Below are 18,910 nucleotides of genomic sequence, written 5' to 3'. Positions count from 1 at the left end.
GAAGTTCTTGTCATATAGATCTTTCACTTGCTTGGTTAGAGTCACACCAAGATATTTTATATTATTTGGGACTATTGTGAGGGGTGACATATCCCTGATTTCTTTCTCAGCCTGATTATCCTATGAGTAGAGGAAGGCTACTGATTTTTTGAGTTAATTTTATACTCAGCCACTTTGCTGAAGTTAAGAGGTTTAGGAGTTCTCTGGTGGAATTTTTACGGACACTTACGTATACTATCATATCATCTGCAAATAGTGACATTTTTGATTTCTTCCTTTCTACTTTATATCCCTTTGACCTCCTTTTGTTGTCTAATTGCTCTGGCTAGGACTTTCGATACTATATTGCATAAGTAGGGAGAGAGTGGGCAGCCTTGTCTAGTCCCTGATTTTTGTGGGATTGCTTCAACTTTCTCTCCATTTAGTTTGATATTGACTGTGGTTTGCTGTATATTGCTTTTCCTATGTTTAGATATGGGCCTTGAATTCCTGACCTTTCCATGACTTTTATCATGAAGGGGTGTTGAATTTTGTCAAATGCTTTCTCAGCATCTAATGAAATGACCATGTGGTTTGTTTTCCTTTGAGTTTGTTTATATATTGGATTACATTGATGTATTTCTGTATATTGAAACATCCTTGCATCCCCGGGATGAAGCCTACTTGATTATGGTGATTGATCATTTTGATGTGTTCTTGGGGATTCCATTTGTGAGAATTTTATTGTTTTTTTTTAATCGATATTCATAAAGGAAATTGGTCTGAAGTTCTCTTTTTTTGTTGGGTCTTTATTTGGTTTAGATATAAGCATAATTGTGGCTTCATAGAAGGAATGGGTAGTGTTCTGTCTGTTTCTATTTTGTGGAATAGTTTGGACAGTATTGGTCTGGCGTCTTCTATGAAGGTCTGATAGAATTCTGCACTGAACCTGGTCCTGGGCTTTTTTTGGTTGGGAGACTTTTAATGAGTGCTTCTATTTCTTTAGGGGTTATGAGGTTGTTTAAATGGTTTATCTGTTCCTGATTTAACTTTGGTACCTGGTATCTGTCTAGGAAATTGTCCCATTTCCTCCAGATTTTCCAGTTTTGTTGAAATATAGGCTTTTGTATAGGATCTGATGATTTTTCTAATTTCCTCAGTTTCTGTTGTTATGTCTCCCTTTTCATTTCTGGTTTTGTTAATTTGGATATTCTCTCTGTGTCCTCTCGTTAGTCTGGCTAAGGGTTTATCTCTCTTTTTGATTTTCTCAAAGAACCAGGTTTTGGTTGATTCTTTGTATAGTCCTTTTTGTTTCTACTTGGTTGATTTCAGCTCTGAGTTTGATTATTTCCTGCCTTCTACTCCTCCTGGGTGTATTTGCTTCTTTTTTGTTCTAGAGCTTTCAGATGTGTTGTCAAGCTATATACTCTCCAGTTTCTTTTTGGAGGCGCTCAGAGCTATGAGTTTTCCTGTTAGCACTGCTTTCATTGTGTCCCATGAGTTTGGGTATGTTGTATCCTCGTTTTCATTAAGTTCTAAAAAGCCTTTAATTTATTTCTTCCTTGACCAGGTTATCATTGAGTAGAGCATTGTTCAACTTCCATGTTTATGTTGGCTTTCTGTTGTTTTTGTTGTTATTGAAGACCAGCCTTAGTCCATGGTGATCTGATAGGATGCATGGGATTTTTTTCAATCTTCTTGTCTCTTTTGAGGCCTGTTTTGTGACCAATTATATGGTCAATTTTTCAGAAGCATGAGCTGCTGAGAAGAAGGTATATTCTTTTGTTTTAGAATGAAATGTTCACGGGTTGGGGATTTAGCTCAGCGGTAGAGTGCTTGCCTAGCATGCGCAAGGCCCTGGGTTCAGTCCCCAGCTCCGGAAAAAAAAATAGAATGAAATGTTCTATAAATATCTGTTAAATCCGTTTGGTTCATAACTTCTGTTAGTGTCTCTGTTTAGTTTCTGTTTTCATGATCTGTCCATTGATGAGAGTGGGGTGTTGAAATCTCCTACTATTATTGTGTGAGGTGCAATGTGTGTTTTGAGCTTTAGTAAGCTTTCTTTTATGTATGTAGGTGCCCTTGCATTTGGAGCATAGATATTTAGGATTGAGAGTTTTTTTTCTTTGATGATTATGAAGTGTCCTTCCTTATCTTTTTTGATAACTTTTGGTTGAAAGTCGATTTTATTCCATATTAGAATGGCTACTCAGCTTGTTTCTTGGGACTATTTGCTAGGAAAAATGTTTTCCAGTCTTTTACTCTAAGGTAGTGTCTGTCTTTGTCTCTGAGGTGTGTTTCCTATAATGCAGTAAAATGCTGGGTCCTGTTTACGTATCCAGTCTGTTAGTCTATGTCCTTTTATTGGGGAATTGAGTCCATTGATGTTGAGAGATATTAAGGAATAGTGGTTGTTGTTTCCTGTTATTTTTGTTGTTAGAGGTGGAATTATGTTTGTGTGGCTATCTTCTTTGCGATTTGTTGAAAATTATTTCCTTTCTTTTGCTAGGGTATAGTGTGCTTCTTAGTAAACACTCTTTGTTTTATGTCATGTTTATAGTCCAGCATTCCCAAAAGAAAAGCCATTTCCTAATGTTCTGGTTTGTCCCTACCATAGAGAACTTTATGTAGTTTCAATGCTACAGGCTGAATTATACATGATACCTGTATATACCATTCACTTGCTATGTTATTAGATTTACAGAATATATATTAAAAATGAAGATTTGTAACACTATTTCAGTGTTGCAAGAATGGACTTGACATTCAATTAAATTCATAGTGCTTATAGATTACCAAACTTCTGTTTTAACATTAAAAATTCCGATAAACATAATTAAAAATAACTCTTCAGATAGTCCTACTGATTTTGTTGACTCTGCTGTTAGATTTCTCCCTTTTAGGCCAGCTGAGTCCTCCTAGATGTGGTTGGTGCCAGATAAATATTTAAAACATTAGGCAGTTGAGGAAGGACCAAATAGTGATCTTCAATCATTTTAATCTTAAATCGTTTCTCATCGCCATGATCGAACATTGAAGGCCATGTAGATATACAACCATGTGGTATGTTTTCTATACCAGAGAAAACCAAAATGTGATGAGAAAAGGTCATAAGCTCTGTACATAGACAGTCAAGCATTGAGATTTAATTCATCAGACTTTTTTCTATAATCTCTTGGTGATACAGCCTTTTTAATTATCAGTTCAGACTTTGCCCCAAGGTAAGTATGATACAGGCTATATTTTCTTCTCAGAAATTGGAAAATGTGCTTTTGGGTGCTTAGGAGTTTTAGTTAGGGTGTGTAGTTTCAGTTCAGCCTCACTAACGTTTTCTATTCCATTTCAGTCAAATTTTACACGAATGCTTGCATTTTTCAAGGCTTTTTTCTTTTTTCTTATATTGTCTATTTTGCTGTCAATACGTGTCAGTTCACACATATATTGTCCAAGTCTGATATATGAATGACTGACTCAAACATAGTATTTTTTATGACCATCGCTAAGTTACTTATGCTAAAACAATATCTGGCACATAGTAAGCACTGGATTTTTTTATATTTTCCTCTGAATTGATACCACATATCTCTTTGTCTTAGTCTGTATACTATTTCACTATAATATAGCACTATTGTAAGGAACACTAGTATATGTTTTATACTTATTTCAATATGGGCAAGAGGTAATTTTTAATGCTACTAAAATCCTATTGAATGCACATTAAGTTACTTCTGTGATAGTAATGTCTGCCAACATTTTTGAATTTGCAATTGTGCAGTAAATTACAGAATTTGTTGCTTGTGCATGGTGAATGTGTTGGGTGACTCTCATTATAAATGAGATGCTTAGCAGAATAACATCAAACTTCTACAGTTAACTGATAATCTGAATTACATGTAACCTTTGCATCAACATTAAGTATATGTTCTGTTTATATTTCATTACCATAAGCATCTTCAGCTTGGATGGGAATGCTTATCAGTCAAATGGTTAAAATGTTTCAAGTTCTACGTTGGGATTGTTTTTGTCTTGGTCAATGCTGCTGTTCTTCACAACTCCAACTCCTCCTCCTCCTCCTCCTCCTCTTCCTCTTCCTCCTCCTCCAGAGAAAGAAAGATCTTACTGTATAATTCAGGCTGTCTTGAAACTGTAAACAAATCTGCCCTTGATCTCCATGAAATCTGCTTCTGCCTCCCAAGTACTGGAACTAAAGGCTACACCACTATACCCAGCACCATCTTCTATATCAACTTTCTTAAGTAACGAAAGAGGAACTTACTAAAATTTTTTTACCAATATTTGCCTATGTGTTGTAACTACTAGTGCTTTCATATGCTGGTGCTTACCCATCTTCCTTGAGTTTTTCTGTACAGACTGCATAGCAAAGTGTAAACCACCTTTCAGTTGTCACTGAAGCTTTAGTTCACTGCAAGGATAGTTATTGTGCTGACCTCAACACTTACTAGAAATGTGATTTGCCTCATCGCTTTTCCTTGTTCTCAGCCATGAAGTACAAACTGTATATGGGTTTTAAAAATATAGTATTAACTACTTTGTTAGCATTTTCTACCTACTACTTATCTGGAGAAATGGATGTTTTGGGGCCTGAAGCAAGGACTTCTTACTTGCAAAAGTATAAAAGTGATCAAAGAATCAAGTTTATGTTTAAAGAATGAAGAATTAGGTGTTTATTGGCCAAAACTAGAACAAAATAATTAAAATAACTATACACATTGAATAAATAAAATATAAACTCATAAAGGAAAATAAAAGTCAGTGGACCTTGACAAAACAAAACATTTAAATGGATAAAAATAATTTTAAAGTGCTTAAAAATTGTTATAAGGAGTTATAACAAATCTAGATCTCAGAACTAGCATTTGTGCTACAACTCGTTCACCATGAAAAAACTATTCTGGACTAGTTTGACTAAGGAGTAGTCTCCCTCCCCACAGCTCCTAATCTAGGATTGCACTTGGTTTCTTGCACAGTAAGCTGTTAGCCTTCTTTTTCTTAGTCCTTGTTACAGATGCCTTCTTAAATATGCAGATGTGACTTCATTACCCTGCCCATTCAGTATCTATTAAGTTAAAACTTAACTACAGGGCTGGAGAGATGGCTCAGTGGTTAAGAGCACCGACTGTTCTTCCTGAGGTCCTGAGTTCAAATCCCAGCAACCACATGGTGGCTCACAACCATCTGTAATGAGATTCGATGCCCTCTTCTGGTGTGTCTGAAGACAGCTACAGTGTACTCATATACAATAAATAAATCTTTAAAAAAAAAAAACAAAAAAAAAAAAACTTAACTACAAACATTATATGCCGTCATTAGGGCACTAATTACCACCCCCAAGCTGGTTCCAGTTGTCTATACCAGGGGAAATTAATGGCCCTATTTTTACCCTTGCACATATTGATAACTCAGATATCATTCTCGAAAAAGCTGGATGCTGTCTTGTCTCTGATTCCTACCTAAGTAACACAGACATTCTACCCAAAGGGTGGAGAGAAGGCATAGGGACAGAGTTTCCACAGTTGGTTATATTTGAAGAAACCAGAACATTCCATGTCATGTAATTTGTCTACAGAGAGATGGGTGAAGAACATCTAAAAGGATTGTAGCTCCCTCTTAACTGCTGTCACCAAGTGAAATGGTACAGCAAACAAGTTTCCACCTAGAAGGCAAAATGAGCCCTTCTGTGATCCCAGTCTCACAGAGTACTCAATAATGCTGTGTAAGTGCGTTATGCTACATCACCTACTCAGGGCTGGATATGAAACAGGTTGAAATTTCTTCAGAGAAACTATAGGTGGCTAGTAAGAACTTTAAAAGATGTTCAATATCATTAATTTTAAAAATGTAAGCCAAGGGGTTGGGGATTTAGCTCAGTGGTAGAGCGCTTGCCTAGGAAGCGCAAGGCCCTGGGTTCGGTCCCCAGCTCCGAAAAAAAGAAAAAAAAAAGATGTAAGTCAAAACCACGGTAAGCAAGAATATATATTGTGATATAGGATAACACTTTGGTATTGCTGAGACTATTCAGAAATTAGATCTTCATTCTTTGTGACCATATTTACTAACTAGATTGGCAGTTCTTCTAAATATTATACAGAATCTAGTATGGCTCATACTCAAGTAAAATGGAAACAAACTATTAAAAAAAACTTGGAAATGAATATTTATAGCAAACTTGTTACAATAGCCTAAAGTAGAAATAATAAAAATTGATATGTCCATAGAGTAAAATACTGCTCATCATGTCAAAAGAATAACATTCTATAATATACATGAATCTTGAAAACTTGCTAATTTGGGGGAGCACTGATAAATTTGTGCTCCCCAATATGACTATGTTATAATTACACATATGAAATGCCTCAGATAATACTCTGTCTGTGTATGGAGAGGAAACAAAAATGATTTGTATAATCTCTAAGATGAAAAATGTGGTACACTATAAGACTGGTAATTACACAACTCTCTCAAAAACCTGAAGACTTTAAATTGATGATGTTGGTGGTGATTAAAATAATTTTTATTGGGGTTGGGGATTTAGCTCAGTGCCAGAGCGCTTGGCCCTGGGTTCGGTCCCCAGCTCTGAAAAAAAGAAAAAAAATAATTTTTATTTGCTTGAGGTGGGAGCTCATAACCTTTAATCTCAGCACTCAGCAGGCAGATTTCTGTTAGTTTATACAGGGAGTTCCAGGACAGCCAGGGATACACAGAGAAACTTTGTCTTGAAAAATGAAAAAAGTTTATTAACAGATGAACTTAATTGATTTTGATGTATTTATTATTATATGTGAATGAGTGTTTTCCAGGTATGTATGTGCACTATATTCATGTCTGGTGCATAAAGCTGTCAGAAGAGGACATCAGATCTCCTGGAAGTGAAGTTACCAGTTTGAGCCACTCTGTGTTATGCTGGAAAATGAACCCAGCTCCTGCAAGAGCAACAAGTAGTCTTACCCACTGAACCAATTCTCCAACCCCAACTTAATTTTTCATAATGAATTCTAAAATAACTCTCACAACTTGATACTTAAATTAATGAGAACTGATTTTGTGTTGGTTATCTGCCAACCAATTTTCTAAGATTCTTTAATTGATTGTATATATTTCCTCCATGGGATACCTGCTACATAAGATAATACAAGTCAGGAATGGTTGTCTTCCTTTTTTGCTAGCAAACCAAAGAATTGTTGAGACTACTACTTACAGTAAAATTATCAGCTTTTATATTTGTTTTTGAGACAGGATCTTTCTATGTATCCATGCCTGGCCTGGAACTCAACTGTATATACCAACTGAACTCAGACTCACAAAGATCTGCCTGCCTCTGCCCCTCCCCATTGCTGAGACTATAGGTGTCCACCACCATTTCCCATGTCTTACAAAGCTAGAGTCTTTATTTCTTGACTTTTCTCGATTATTGTTTGGGTTTCCTTGGACTTTTTCAAAGCTCTATGTCCAAAGTGTTCATAATTGAACACAGAATGGAGTAGGGTGAATTGCTAAAACCAATGGGGCAAAAATGGCATCTTGACAGTGAAGAAGCCTAGTGGAAACCATTTCAACTATGTAATCAAAGAGCATCGTGAGGATTGCCACAAAGTGACATGATCTGCCTTCTGATTGTTGATACCAGGAGGATATAGCATCACTTCTCTAAAACTCTTGCCTAGAATTTATAGCCCAAATATACGAAGGAGGAAAAGGATTGTTCTAAAGAGTTTTGGTTACCTAGGAAGCGCAAGGCCCTGGGTTCGGTCCCCAGCTCCGAAAAGAAAAAAAAAAGAACCAAAAAAAAAAAAAAGAGTTTTGGTGGCACATTTAACAGACCACTTCCTTTGGGTTTTATAAAACGAATGTATATTTCATTAGGATATTAGATGGGTTGGAAAGCACCAATTATCAATGTACCAGTTATTAGATTTGCACTTGCCTTATATAATGATTGATCAATGATTTTTTTCTTTTGAGCTGACAGGTTACTTGGTTGAAATCAGCAATGGTATGATTATTCATATATATATAATGCATCTTTTTAATTTTCTTAATTTGCAGACAATGAAGACTATGACCCACAAACTGTGAGAGTGGGAAGTAGATATAGTCATGTTCAAGAAGTCCAAGAACGTCTTAACTTTCTTAGGTTTGTTTAATATAATTAGTATTCGTCTCTGACCAGAGTATACTGACTGAATATGCTGTCTTTGTTGATTTTTCCCTTTGCCACAGCTTCCTATGTTGCTGAATACTATAAGGTTAAAGGGGATTGTAACATTCATTTCATTTTTTTAAGCTGTAGGATAGACTTCTCATATTTGTTTATGCTGGAAATGTTTACTTTTAGAGGACAATATTTTAGATTTTTTTGTTTACATTCCAAATGTTGACACCCCCCCCCCGTCCTCCTTCCCAGAGTTCTTCACCCCACCCCTCCTCCCTAGAGGACAAACTTTTATACATTGATACAAACCAGATGGAGAACCATACTATCATTAGTACCATCAGAACTAAACAATTGAGAGAAAAGTTCTTTTGGACCAAAGCAGTCTGAGCCCTGTAGTACATTGTTCTACAGTGGCTAGCAAAGGCAGTTTGAAATCATGTTATTAATACATCTTCTCTAAGAAGGATGAGGAAAATGGGTATGTTTCATTAAACCACATTGGAATCTTCCAAAGATTTGCTCCATGATATCAACTTTTAGTGAATAATCAATCCTTTAAAGATTTGAAAAGTCCCTTGTATTTAAAGGTTTATAACAAGGGGTACATCTTAAGAAGTCAGACAAGTCCTAAATATCAGTAAATCTGAAAATTGGTTGCATTTGTTGCTCTGATATAGGTAGGTCCTGGAGAGTATTTTTGTGTTTTCCCCCTTTGATTGTTGGTTGACTTTATTTTATTGAGCTCTTTTGTTTGGGGGTGAAAATAGGATTGCATAATGATTTTAACTTGAGAAAACCTCTCCCATCTTTTAAGAATTATTGGCATTTGTTTAAAGTTGATGCTTTTCAACCTCACATTGATAATTGTTGCCTTAGTGAGTCATAGTTATTGATGACCTGTATCCCTTTGGCTTACTAGAGCTAGAAAATGGTGCAAGCCCCTTTGCCATATTGAAGTTTGGAATCGAAGATGTGTTACAGTCCCGACTGGTTATTTATGTTAGTACTTACCTGTGTATACCAACAGTTTTACCAGAGGCAAAAGGACCTTATTTTTATTAATACCTCTTAGCCTGTGCTAATAAACATTTTATATTTTACCTCCTATTTGATCAACAAGAGTCAGATGTTTTAGAGTAACCAGTGTGAGACAAATGGTTGTCTTTTTTTTTTTTTTTTTGCTTTGTTCTTTTCTTTGTTTAGTTTGTTTTTGATTTTCAAGACAGGCTTTCTCTGTGTAACTCTTGGAAATCAGATAAAAACCGAGAAGCAAGTTCAATATATATAATTGTGGTGTAGATATTATTTTATACACAGATAGGTAGGTTATATTTCAGAATAAATGTCAAATAAATTAATTTTTTGTTTTTCTAAGATTTTTATTGAAGGATGGCCAGCTATGGCTGTGTGCTCCTCAGGCAAAACAAATATGGAAGTGCTTAGCAGAGAATGCGGTTTATCTTTGTGACCGTGAAGCCTGCTTTAAGTGGTATTCCAAATTAATGGGAGATGAACCAGACTTAGATCCTGATATCAATAAGGACTTCTTTGAAAGTAATGTGCTTCAGCTTGATCCTTCACTATTAACTGAAAATGGAATGAAATGTTTTGAGAGATTCTTCAAAGCTGTGAATTGTCGAGAAGGAAAACTAGTAGCAAAAAGAAGAGCCTATATGATGGATGATTTGGAATTGATAGGATTAGACTATCTTTGGAGGGTAAGTCAAAAATAGGAGCTCTGTCCACATTGTACCTGATATTGTATGAATAAGTAACTATAACTAAAAATGTAGCATATAAATTGTGTTCTGATGCTTGACTCAGGATTTATCATTATCTTGCATTTGTGTGTTCCTTACTAGCATTGTTTAACATTCTTTTAAATATAGAAAAGTATAGTGTTGATCTATTGAAGTCTAAAGTATCTATTATGATATTTTATATTTCTATCTTTAAAGTCTTAGGTTGGTTAAATATAGCTGCTTGTATTACTATGTTTTAGATGTCTGCAAATCATATACATATACCAAAGTGTTTCATGTGGTATTTGAGTGCTTAATACTTCAAATAAGTAAAGCTTGGAGTTGTAGGGTGTTTGTCTGTTTTAAAAGCAGTGAAAGTGCTTGAAAGGCAGTGCGTATGTAAGCGTGGATTAAGCCCCAGGTTCAGTCTCCAGCACATACTTTAATGTTACAAACCCTTCTCTAAATCCAAATTCGCGCCTCAGGTAAAATGAGTGGATGGCACATATTTGAAAAGTAGAGGTCTAGGCCAGCCTGAGGCTAGAGATATAGAGTAAGATCCTGAAAATAACAGCAATAATCACACTTTACATGATAATGAAAAATATAAACAGTTGAATAGAGGAAGCCTGTATATGTTTGTTCCTTGTCTCCAGGCTTTCTTAATCTTGCCTTCTCCAAACCTCTCTACAGGGATCAGCCTTGACATATTTCATCTAAACACTAGAGGGTAGGACAGAGTTTGAAAACCACAATGTAAATAGGTATGGATTGTAAATATTATAGAACTGAGAGAAGGAAGAATTTTTTTTTTAATTTTATTTTATTGTATATGAGTACACTGTAGCTGCCTTCAGACACACCAGAAGAGGGCATCAGATCTCATTACAGATGGTTGTGAGCCACCATGTGGTTGCTGAACTCAGGACCTCAGGAAGAGTAGTCGGTGCTCTTAACCACTGAGCCATCTCTCCAGCCCGGAAGAATTTTTATACTAAATCTGTATTCAAATAGAATCTTGTTTTCTTCTACCTAGTTTAAATTCCTCCTTGAAAGCCTCATATTTTGGTCAAACCATATTTTATTTGTAGTAAATTTAAAAATTGGCATTTATTCTTAGATCTGTTTGTCTCATTTACTTACTCAGTGTACCATTATGTTGTTAAATAGTGTATTAAAAATAACTAATGAAACATTTCTTGAGAAATATTAATTTTTTTAATGTAGGTTGTAATTCAGAGTAATGATGATATTGCCAGCCGAGCTATTGATCTCCTCAAAGAGATATACACAAACCTTGGTCCAAGACTGCAGGTCAATCAGGTGAGAGGATCTGCATTAAAACTTGTACAAGCTAGAATTCCAATTGATAGGACTATAATCCTCATAAGATGTTTCTCTTTAATTCAGAATTAACTGGAAATTGTTTTGTTTCAGCTATTAAAAACATATGTAAAAGTTGGGTGTGGTGGTATATGCCTATGATCTTGGTATCAGAGAGCTTGGGACAGGAAAATTATAGGTTTTAAGCCAGTTTGGACTATATAGTAGCAATTTGCCTCAAAATATATACATATATAGAATACTTATATGAAGTACTGTCTAAATGAATCTTGCCTTGATGATAATCTTGAAGAGGTTGGGTTACTTTGAATGTCAATTATTATGTATTGAAATACTAAAGACTCTGCTGAGTTTCTTTTGTAATTAGTAACATATACTCTAAATTTCTTTTTTTATCTCCTTTGATAAACTTATTTGACATTAGTTTCTCTTTAAATAATAAACTATCTGCTTAAAATATGATTATTGTTTAGAGCAACATTGTTAGATGTTCTCCTCTATATATTATATTTGCAGGTGGTGATCCATGAAGACTTCATTCAGTCTTGCTTTGATCGTTTGAAAGCCTCTTATGACACGTTGTGTGTTTTGGATGGTGACAAAGACAGTATTAATTGTGCAAGACAGGAAGCTGTTCGAATGGTCCGAGTATTAACTGTTTTAAGAGAATATATAAATGAATGTGACAGTGATTATCATGAAGAAAGAACAATTTTGCCTATGTCAAGGTTTGTGAATAATTGATACCTGGGATTAATTTTTAGTTGCTTGATATTTTCCTAACCATTTCCCTATTTAAAAATGTGTACAAGGGAAAGAGAAGAAAAGAGATTTATCTTTTTGAAAATGTATCTTGACCTTTAAAAACATAAGCATCGGGTTGGGGATTTTTTTTAGCTCAGTGGTAGAGCGCTCGCCCAGCAAGCTTCAAGGCCCCGGGTTCGGGAAAAAAAAAAAAACCAACAACATAAGCATCTTATGGAGATATTTGCTTATTTTTGTGATAGAATAGTTTATTAGGGAAGAAAGTAGGTCAGAGTTTCTAGAGCTTTTTTAAAAAGTTTGTGATTATTTTGTTTTGATTAAATATGTTTCTCACTGTGTAGTGTTCAGAGTGGCCTTAAACTTAGATTGTCACTGCTTCCCCTGTGCAGGGATTACATGCCCACCATGTTATCTTTTTTAAATAACAGACTTTTTATTCCTTCAATGTCAGTTTTTATTTTATTAATTTTCCTTTTACATAAAAAAATACTATTTCATTTATGTGGCTGTGCATGTGCCGTGGTGCAAGTGTGGAGATCAGAGGACAATTCAAAGGAGTCTGTTCGTTTACCATTTGGGTCATTTGGTTCCCAGGGACCATTTGGGTTTTCAGGTTTGGTAGCAATCCCCTTTATATACTGAGAAACCTCATAAGCCCCAAGTTTCAATATAATTGTGTTTTATATACACATTTTTATGAGTAAAGGTGTACCCATCATGCTCCTTTGTGGAAGCCAGTAGTAGACTTTGGGTGTCCTGTCCTGTTATTCTCCTTACTATTCCGTTTAATCTGTCCTCTCAATGAGCTAGGAGCTAGACAGGCAGCAAACCCCAATCATCTTATTTTCGTCACCCACACTTTTAGAATTATGAGCACCTTTAGCTAAAAAGCTAATATAGGGGCTGGAGATTTGGACTTGGGCCCTCGTGCTTTGTGCTTGTACAATAAGCACTCTTACCACTGAGACATCCCTTCAGTTTCAGTTTTTTTTATACTTGTTTATACTGTTAAACATTATAGCATGCCTTTTAGCTGAACGCTCAGGATGCATAGGCAGGGGAGACTGTTGCCAGTTTGAGACTGACTTCTTCCCTGGTCAGTATCATAAGTTCTAGCTCAGTCAAGGCTCCATAGTGAGATTCTGTTACAAAAAAGGGGGGGGGGGGAACATGGTGCATAGTTAATTTTTTCCTTTTTTCAGATTTAGTTTATTTTCTGTGTATGAGTGTTTACTTTACATGTATGTATGTGTTCCATATGTATGTCTGGTGCCCTTAGAGGTCAGAAACAAGCCCTAGATCCCCTGGGACTGGAGTCATAAGACATTTGAGCCCTGTAAGGTGAGCTGCCATGTAGGTACTAAGAACCTAACCTGGTTCCTCTGCACCCTGTCTCAAAAAAACAACAACAAAATAATACTCAGATTGAAAATTACTTCAATTGAATTCTTAAAAACTCACATGACAGGTAATCAGTATACTTAAAACACACTTTCAAATAGTTTAACCATATTTCTTTCAAGGCCTTACCATTTAATAATTCAAATAATATTTATGTTAAGTTGTTCCTTGATATAATTTCATATTTTTTGTATCATACCTTCAAGATAAAATGTCAACATAATGTAGTTTTGGAATGACTTGATAAAAGGTTTTTGGGCAATTCTGGGCAGTAGTGCGTGCCTCTAATCCCAGCACTCAGGCAAAGAACGGTGGTGGATCTCTCCCAGTTAAGGGCAACTTGGTCTACATAGCAAGTTCAGGACAGCTAAAGCTACACAGTGAGACAGTCTCACAAATCAAAGTTCAAGCAGAATGTGTAACAGCTTTTTTATTGATGTTCTCAAGGTAAATCTTAACTTGCACATTTATAAACAGCAAGGATTAGTGATTTGGGCTTTACAAGTATAGAAGTGAATGAAATGTTCCTACTATATCTGTATCTTAATCGGTGGGGCAGATTGGATGTAGTTGCTTAGAGTTGCTCATCCTCGCCTTAGATATGTAATCCTTCTACCTCAACAATGGCTGGGATTTCTGGAATGAGGCACCATGCCTGGTATTTGTATTAATTCTTTTTAGGTCAATACATTATTTTATATGATTGTGAACATCAAAGTACTAACAATAGAATATAGTCATTGTGTTTTGGATACTAGAGTATTTATAGTTAAAAGGATAAAGAATTTCTTTCCAAGGCACTATAATGTCTTCAATTCACTTTTATTTAATAAGAAAATATTCGCGCTTGCCTAGGAAGCGCAAGGCCCTGGGTTCGGTCCCCAGCTCTGAAAAAAAGAACCAAAAAAAAAAAAAAAAGAAAAAAAGAAAATATTCAATGTTAAAGTTCCATCTTTATTTTCTTGGCAGCTAAATTTGGAGATTTGCTGAACATAGTATTTTCCATTTCTTTTCCCCACCAGAGCTTTCCGTGGTAAACACCTCTCTTTTATAGTTCGGTTTCCAAACCAGGGCAGACAAGTAGATGACTTGGAAGTTTGGTCTCATACAAATGATACCATTGGTTCAGTTCGACGATGTATACTAAATCGCATTAAAGCCAATGTAGCTCATACAAAAATTGAACTCTTTGTGGGTGGTGAGCTTATTGATCCTGGAGATGACAGAAAGTTGATTGGACAATTAAACCTAAAAGATAAATCAGTAAGTATATTTAGTTACCCCCTGAAAATTTTTTAAATAGAACCTCATTCTGTATTTTATTGTTAACTATTTATTATGTGATTCTTAATGTCAGATGCTAAGGTTATAACACTAATTTAGACATGCATCGAACACTTAGAATATATCAAAACAAGTAGTTAGAACAAAGAGTACTTTAAAAAATATTAGCATCTAATTTTTGTTTAATTATTTTATGTATATGATTGTTTTGTATGCATGTATATCTGTACCATGTGTATGCCCCTTGAAAATCAGAGGAAATTGGATCCCCTGAATATTGGTGCTGGGAATGCAACCCAGGTCCCCTACAATAACTGCCAGTGCTCTTAATCAATGAGCTACCTCTCCAGCCCCCAGCATCTAGTTTTCTAAATTCAATTGTTGACATATCACTAGCTTCCAAGTTTTCTCTTGTTTTTTTTTCCTTGTCTTTGATTCCAATTTGTATCCTTTTCAGCTAATTACAGCCAAACTTACACAAATCAGCTCCAATATGCCGTCAAGTCCTGATAGCTCCTCTGATTCCTCAACTGGATCTCCTGGAAACCATGGTAATCATTACAGTGATGGTCCCAACCCAGAGGTAGAAAGCTGTTTGCCTGGAGTGGTAAGTATATTCAGTTGTGCAGGTCATTATATTTGTTGAGAATTGCTGAGAACAGACAGTACATAAACAGGATGTTTTTGTTGGAGAACAACTGCTTTTGTTGTTGTTGAAGAAATATCTGCACATTTATCCTTCAGTCCCTCTGAAATGTAATTGTAACTCAGTTGAAATTTAAACTAAAACTTCCCTGTAGTTAATAAATATTTAGTTATATGTACATATAATTAATCCATTGGAATTTAATTATAACATTTCAGTATACAAATTTAGAAAGCCATCACTATCTTACCTATTTGTTTTATAAAATGGATTTTTTTTAAAAAAAGCCATCACTATCTTACCTATTTGTTTTATAAAATGGATTTTTTTTTAAAAAAACTTTGTATATATGAAAATATCCGTAATCTTTGTCATTGTATCCAAAGAAAACACTGGCGTCCCCTACTGACCTCTGCTTTCACTTCATAAGAACTTTAATGACTGCAGTAACACCAGTCAATCCAGTATAAGAACAAATTGGTTAGAAGTTTAGTAATGGCATGGTGGCAGTTTCACTATGTTCGGAGTCTCTTAAGTTATATGCAGGTGAGAAATAGTATAATAAAACAAATGTGGCCTGGATGATGTTTTAGGTCTGCACCATGAAGAATTTATACAGATGAGATGAACAAGAATAACAGAAGTAACAGGAGCAAAGTATGGAGATAAGATTTTAGGAAGACCTTTTTTGAAGCCCAGGAGTAATTTTTCAGCTAATTATTTATGTCTTATATTCTAGATAATGTCACTTCATCCCAGATACATCTCTTTCCTTTGGCAAGTTGCAGACTTAGGGAGCAGCCTAAATATGCCCCCTCTTAGAGATGGAGCAAGAGTTCTTATGAAACTTATGCCGCCAGGTAAGGTGTTTTCAATGATGACATAGTGCATGCTAACATTAGAAGGTATATTAACAAATTCCTCTTCTAAGTAAACCATATATCGGTGGTTAGTAAAGTAGCCTGTAAGCCAAAAATCTTTTTTTTTTCCTTGTCTTTTTTTCGGAGCTGGGAGCTTGCCTTACCACTGAGCTAAATCCCCAACCCCAGCCAAAATCTTCTAACAACTTATTTTTATACAGCCCAATACCTAAAGAAAGTGTCTAAATTTTTCAAGGGCTAAAATAAAATCAGAACAGTATCTATTTGGAGTTTTAGGAGATGGCTCAATGGATAAAGGTGTGTGCCTGCAAGTCTGATGAACTGTAGAAGAGAATTGACTCCCTTCAGCTGTCCTCTGACCTCCATACATTTACCATTCACTTACACATACACACCTACAAATAAATGTAATAAAAAATATAAGTTTTGATACCAGATTCTGTGAAATTTTAGTATCTGTAATCTTTTCAATTTTTCTGTCTTACAGCTACATCCATTCATTTATATATTTTTTGCAAATTTTTGTTGATCAACAGCTGAGAGCTCAGTAGCAAAGACCATGTGGCCCAAAATCCTAAAATAATGTAGTATGGCCATTTGCAGAATATGTTTGCCTGGGACCAGTAAAGATGGCTCAGTAGGTAAAGATGCTTGCCACCAACCTTGAAGACCTGAATTTGATCCCTGGGACCCACATGGTGGAAAGAGGATGAATTCTTTCAAATTGTACTCTGACCTCCACGTGGGTGCCCATGGCACAAGCACATAAACAGTTGTGCACACAAATACAAATAAACAAAGCTGTACTCAGACAGCTTTGTGCTGTGCTGTGTGAGAACACACGGCATGTGTTCTCTCTCTCTCTCTCTCTCTCTCTCTCTCTCTCTCTCTCTCACACACACACACACACACACACACACACACACACACACTAATTAACTTCACATTTTAAAGTCAAGCTATAGTCCAAATTTGAAACAGTGAACTATTGATTAAAGTTTGTACTGCTTTACCAAGCAGAATGAGTTGTTTTTCCTAAGAGCTACCTCCTTCCAGGAGTTTAAAGATTATTTTTAAATATGCCAGTCTATCTTAAGCTCTTCATAGTCTCTCTTCTCTGTCTGTCTCTGTTTCACTCTGTCTGTTTCTGTCTGTCTTTCTCTTGCACTCTCTCTTGCTCTCTCTTTCTCTGAGACAGGGTCTTACTATGTAGGTTTGCTGTCTTAGAATGCACGGAGATCCACTTACCTCTACCTCCTTAGTGCTTGGATTAAAGGCTTGCACCACTGTGCTTTGCTGGATTTACTTTTTTAAATAATGCATTGCTATAATTATATAATTACTTGGATCTGGGTATCCTTCAAAGAAACTTGAAAAAAATAATCTAAGGCAGAAGCTTACAAACAGTTAATCTATATGATTGGAAGCCTGCTCACTTTTCTGAATTGCTCAAAAAATATGTTTTCCTTTACTTTTCTAACCGTGATTTTCTTAACACTTGGACTTTCCCCAAGTACATTTGACTTTCTAAAGCTTCCTTTCCTGCCATGTGGTTTCTTGTTTACCACAGGTCTTACTTCCTTGCCAGCATAACCTTCCTTCTCCTTCATTTCTCTCCTTCAGGCAGCTACTCAAGTTTCACAGCTTACCTTCCCACTCTAATAAAATTGTCCTTCATCTTCCACAACATAAGTGAATAACCCAAAACTATAGCCATCTATTGATAGCAAGTTTATGGATAGGGTTTTTTGACATCTATATTTTATAATAAAAAGCTTATATATGATCAGGGACCTGAAATAATTTAGTTACACATATAAGAGCTGGAATGGCCACAAAGCGAACCTTTGGTTAAGACTCCAAATACATACATTTTAAGCTAAAACCATTAAGTGATTTATTTAGAATTCATTGCTTTTATTTAAGGTTTTTGTCTGTTTTTTGACAGAGTCTTGCTAATTGTTCCTGGCTAGCTTTGAACTCAGATTTGCCTGCCTTTACTGGGACTTAAGGCATATACCACCATTCATGAACTTGAACTTTTGTTTTAAAACAATTGTTGCATTTACATATTCATTTTTTGTGTGGGTCCACTTTGTTTGTGTAGAGATCTGAAGATTGCCTCAGGAATCAAGTTTCCTCTTTGCCCCTTGTAGGTTCTGGGAATTGAACTCAGGTCTTTCACAGTTTGGTACGGGTAGTTACCTACTGAACAATTTCACTTAAACTCATTTCTTTACTTCTTTTTGGTTCCATCCTTCATTCAAGGTTTCTGCTTTTTGTTTTGTTTTCTGAGACAGCGTGTCACTGTGTAATCCTGGATATCCTGCCACTCCAGGTTGACTTCAAACTTACATAACTCTGCTTGCCTCTGCCTCTGCACTGAGATTAAAGGTTTGCACAAAAGTGCCAGGCTCTTTTTTTCACGCTGTATTAATGTTTGATTTTTTTTTTAAATAAGGTTCAGTTTCTTGAGTACTGTGATGTCTTTCAGTGAAACAAAGTGATCTGTAATGTCAGAAAGTACAAAATAAACTTGGGAGTAAGAACTGTTGCTGTTATTTACACTTCTTTGGAAGTGGGTTTTTTTTAAATCAGTCTCCTGCAATTGGACAGAGAACGTGTTGACTGGAGGCTCCTTATGTTTAGGCTGGCTGATTAAAAGGCTCTGGTTGGTGTTTTGATTCTCTCTGAT

General features: G+C 35.6%; 1 protein-coding gene across 12 annotated transcripts in view; it reads left to right on the top strand.

The window, feature by feature from the left end:
* Positions 1–18,910, top strand: part of Usp9x (ubiquitin specific peptidase 9, X-linked) — a 138,148-nt gene that overhangs the window by 80,298 nt on the left and 38,940 nt on the right. For all 12 annotated transcript variants that reach the window (NM_001135923.2, XM_039099861.2, XM_063280116.1 and 9 more), the window contains 7 exons: positions 8,044–8,131; positions 9,528–9,870; positions 11,122–11,217; positions 11,755–11,966; positions 14,427–14,667; positions 15,146–15,295; positions 16,074–16,194. In NM_001135923.2, coding sequence (NP_001129395.1) covers positions 8,044–8,131; positions 9,528–9,870; positions 11,122–11,217; positions 11,755–11,966; positions 14,427–14,667; positions 15,146–15,295; positions 16,074–16,194 — 1,251 coding nt within the window. The remainder of the gene's footprint in view (positions 1–8,043; positions 8,132–9,527; positions 9,871–11,121; positions 11,218–11,754; positions 11,967–14,426; positions 14,668–15,145; positions 15,296–16,073; positions 16,195–18,910) is intronic.

The sequence above is a fragment of the Rattus norvegicus genome, chromosome X (genome assembly GCF_036323735.1).
Source record: "Rattus norvegicus strain BN/NHsdMcwi chromosome X, GRCr8, whole genome shotgun sequence".
Lineage (NCBI taxonomy): Eukaryota > Metazoa > Chordata > Mammalia > Rodentia > Muridae > Rattus > Rattus norvegicus.
This window is presented reverse-complemented; position numbering and strand designations above follow the sequence as displayed.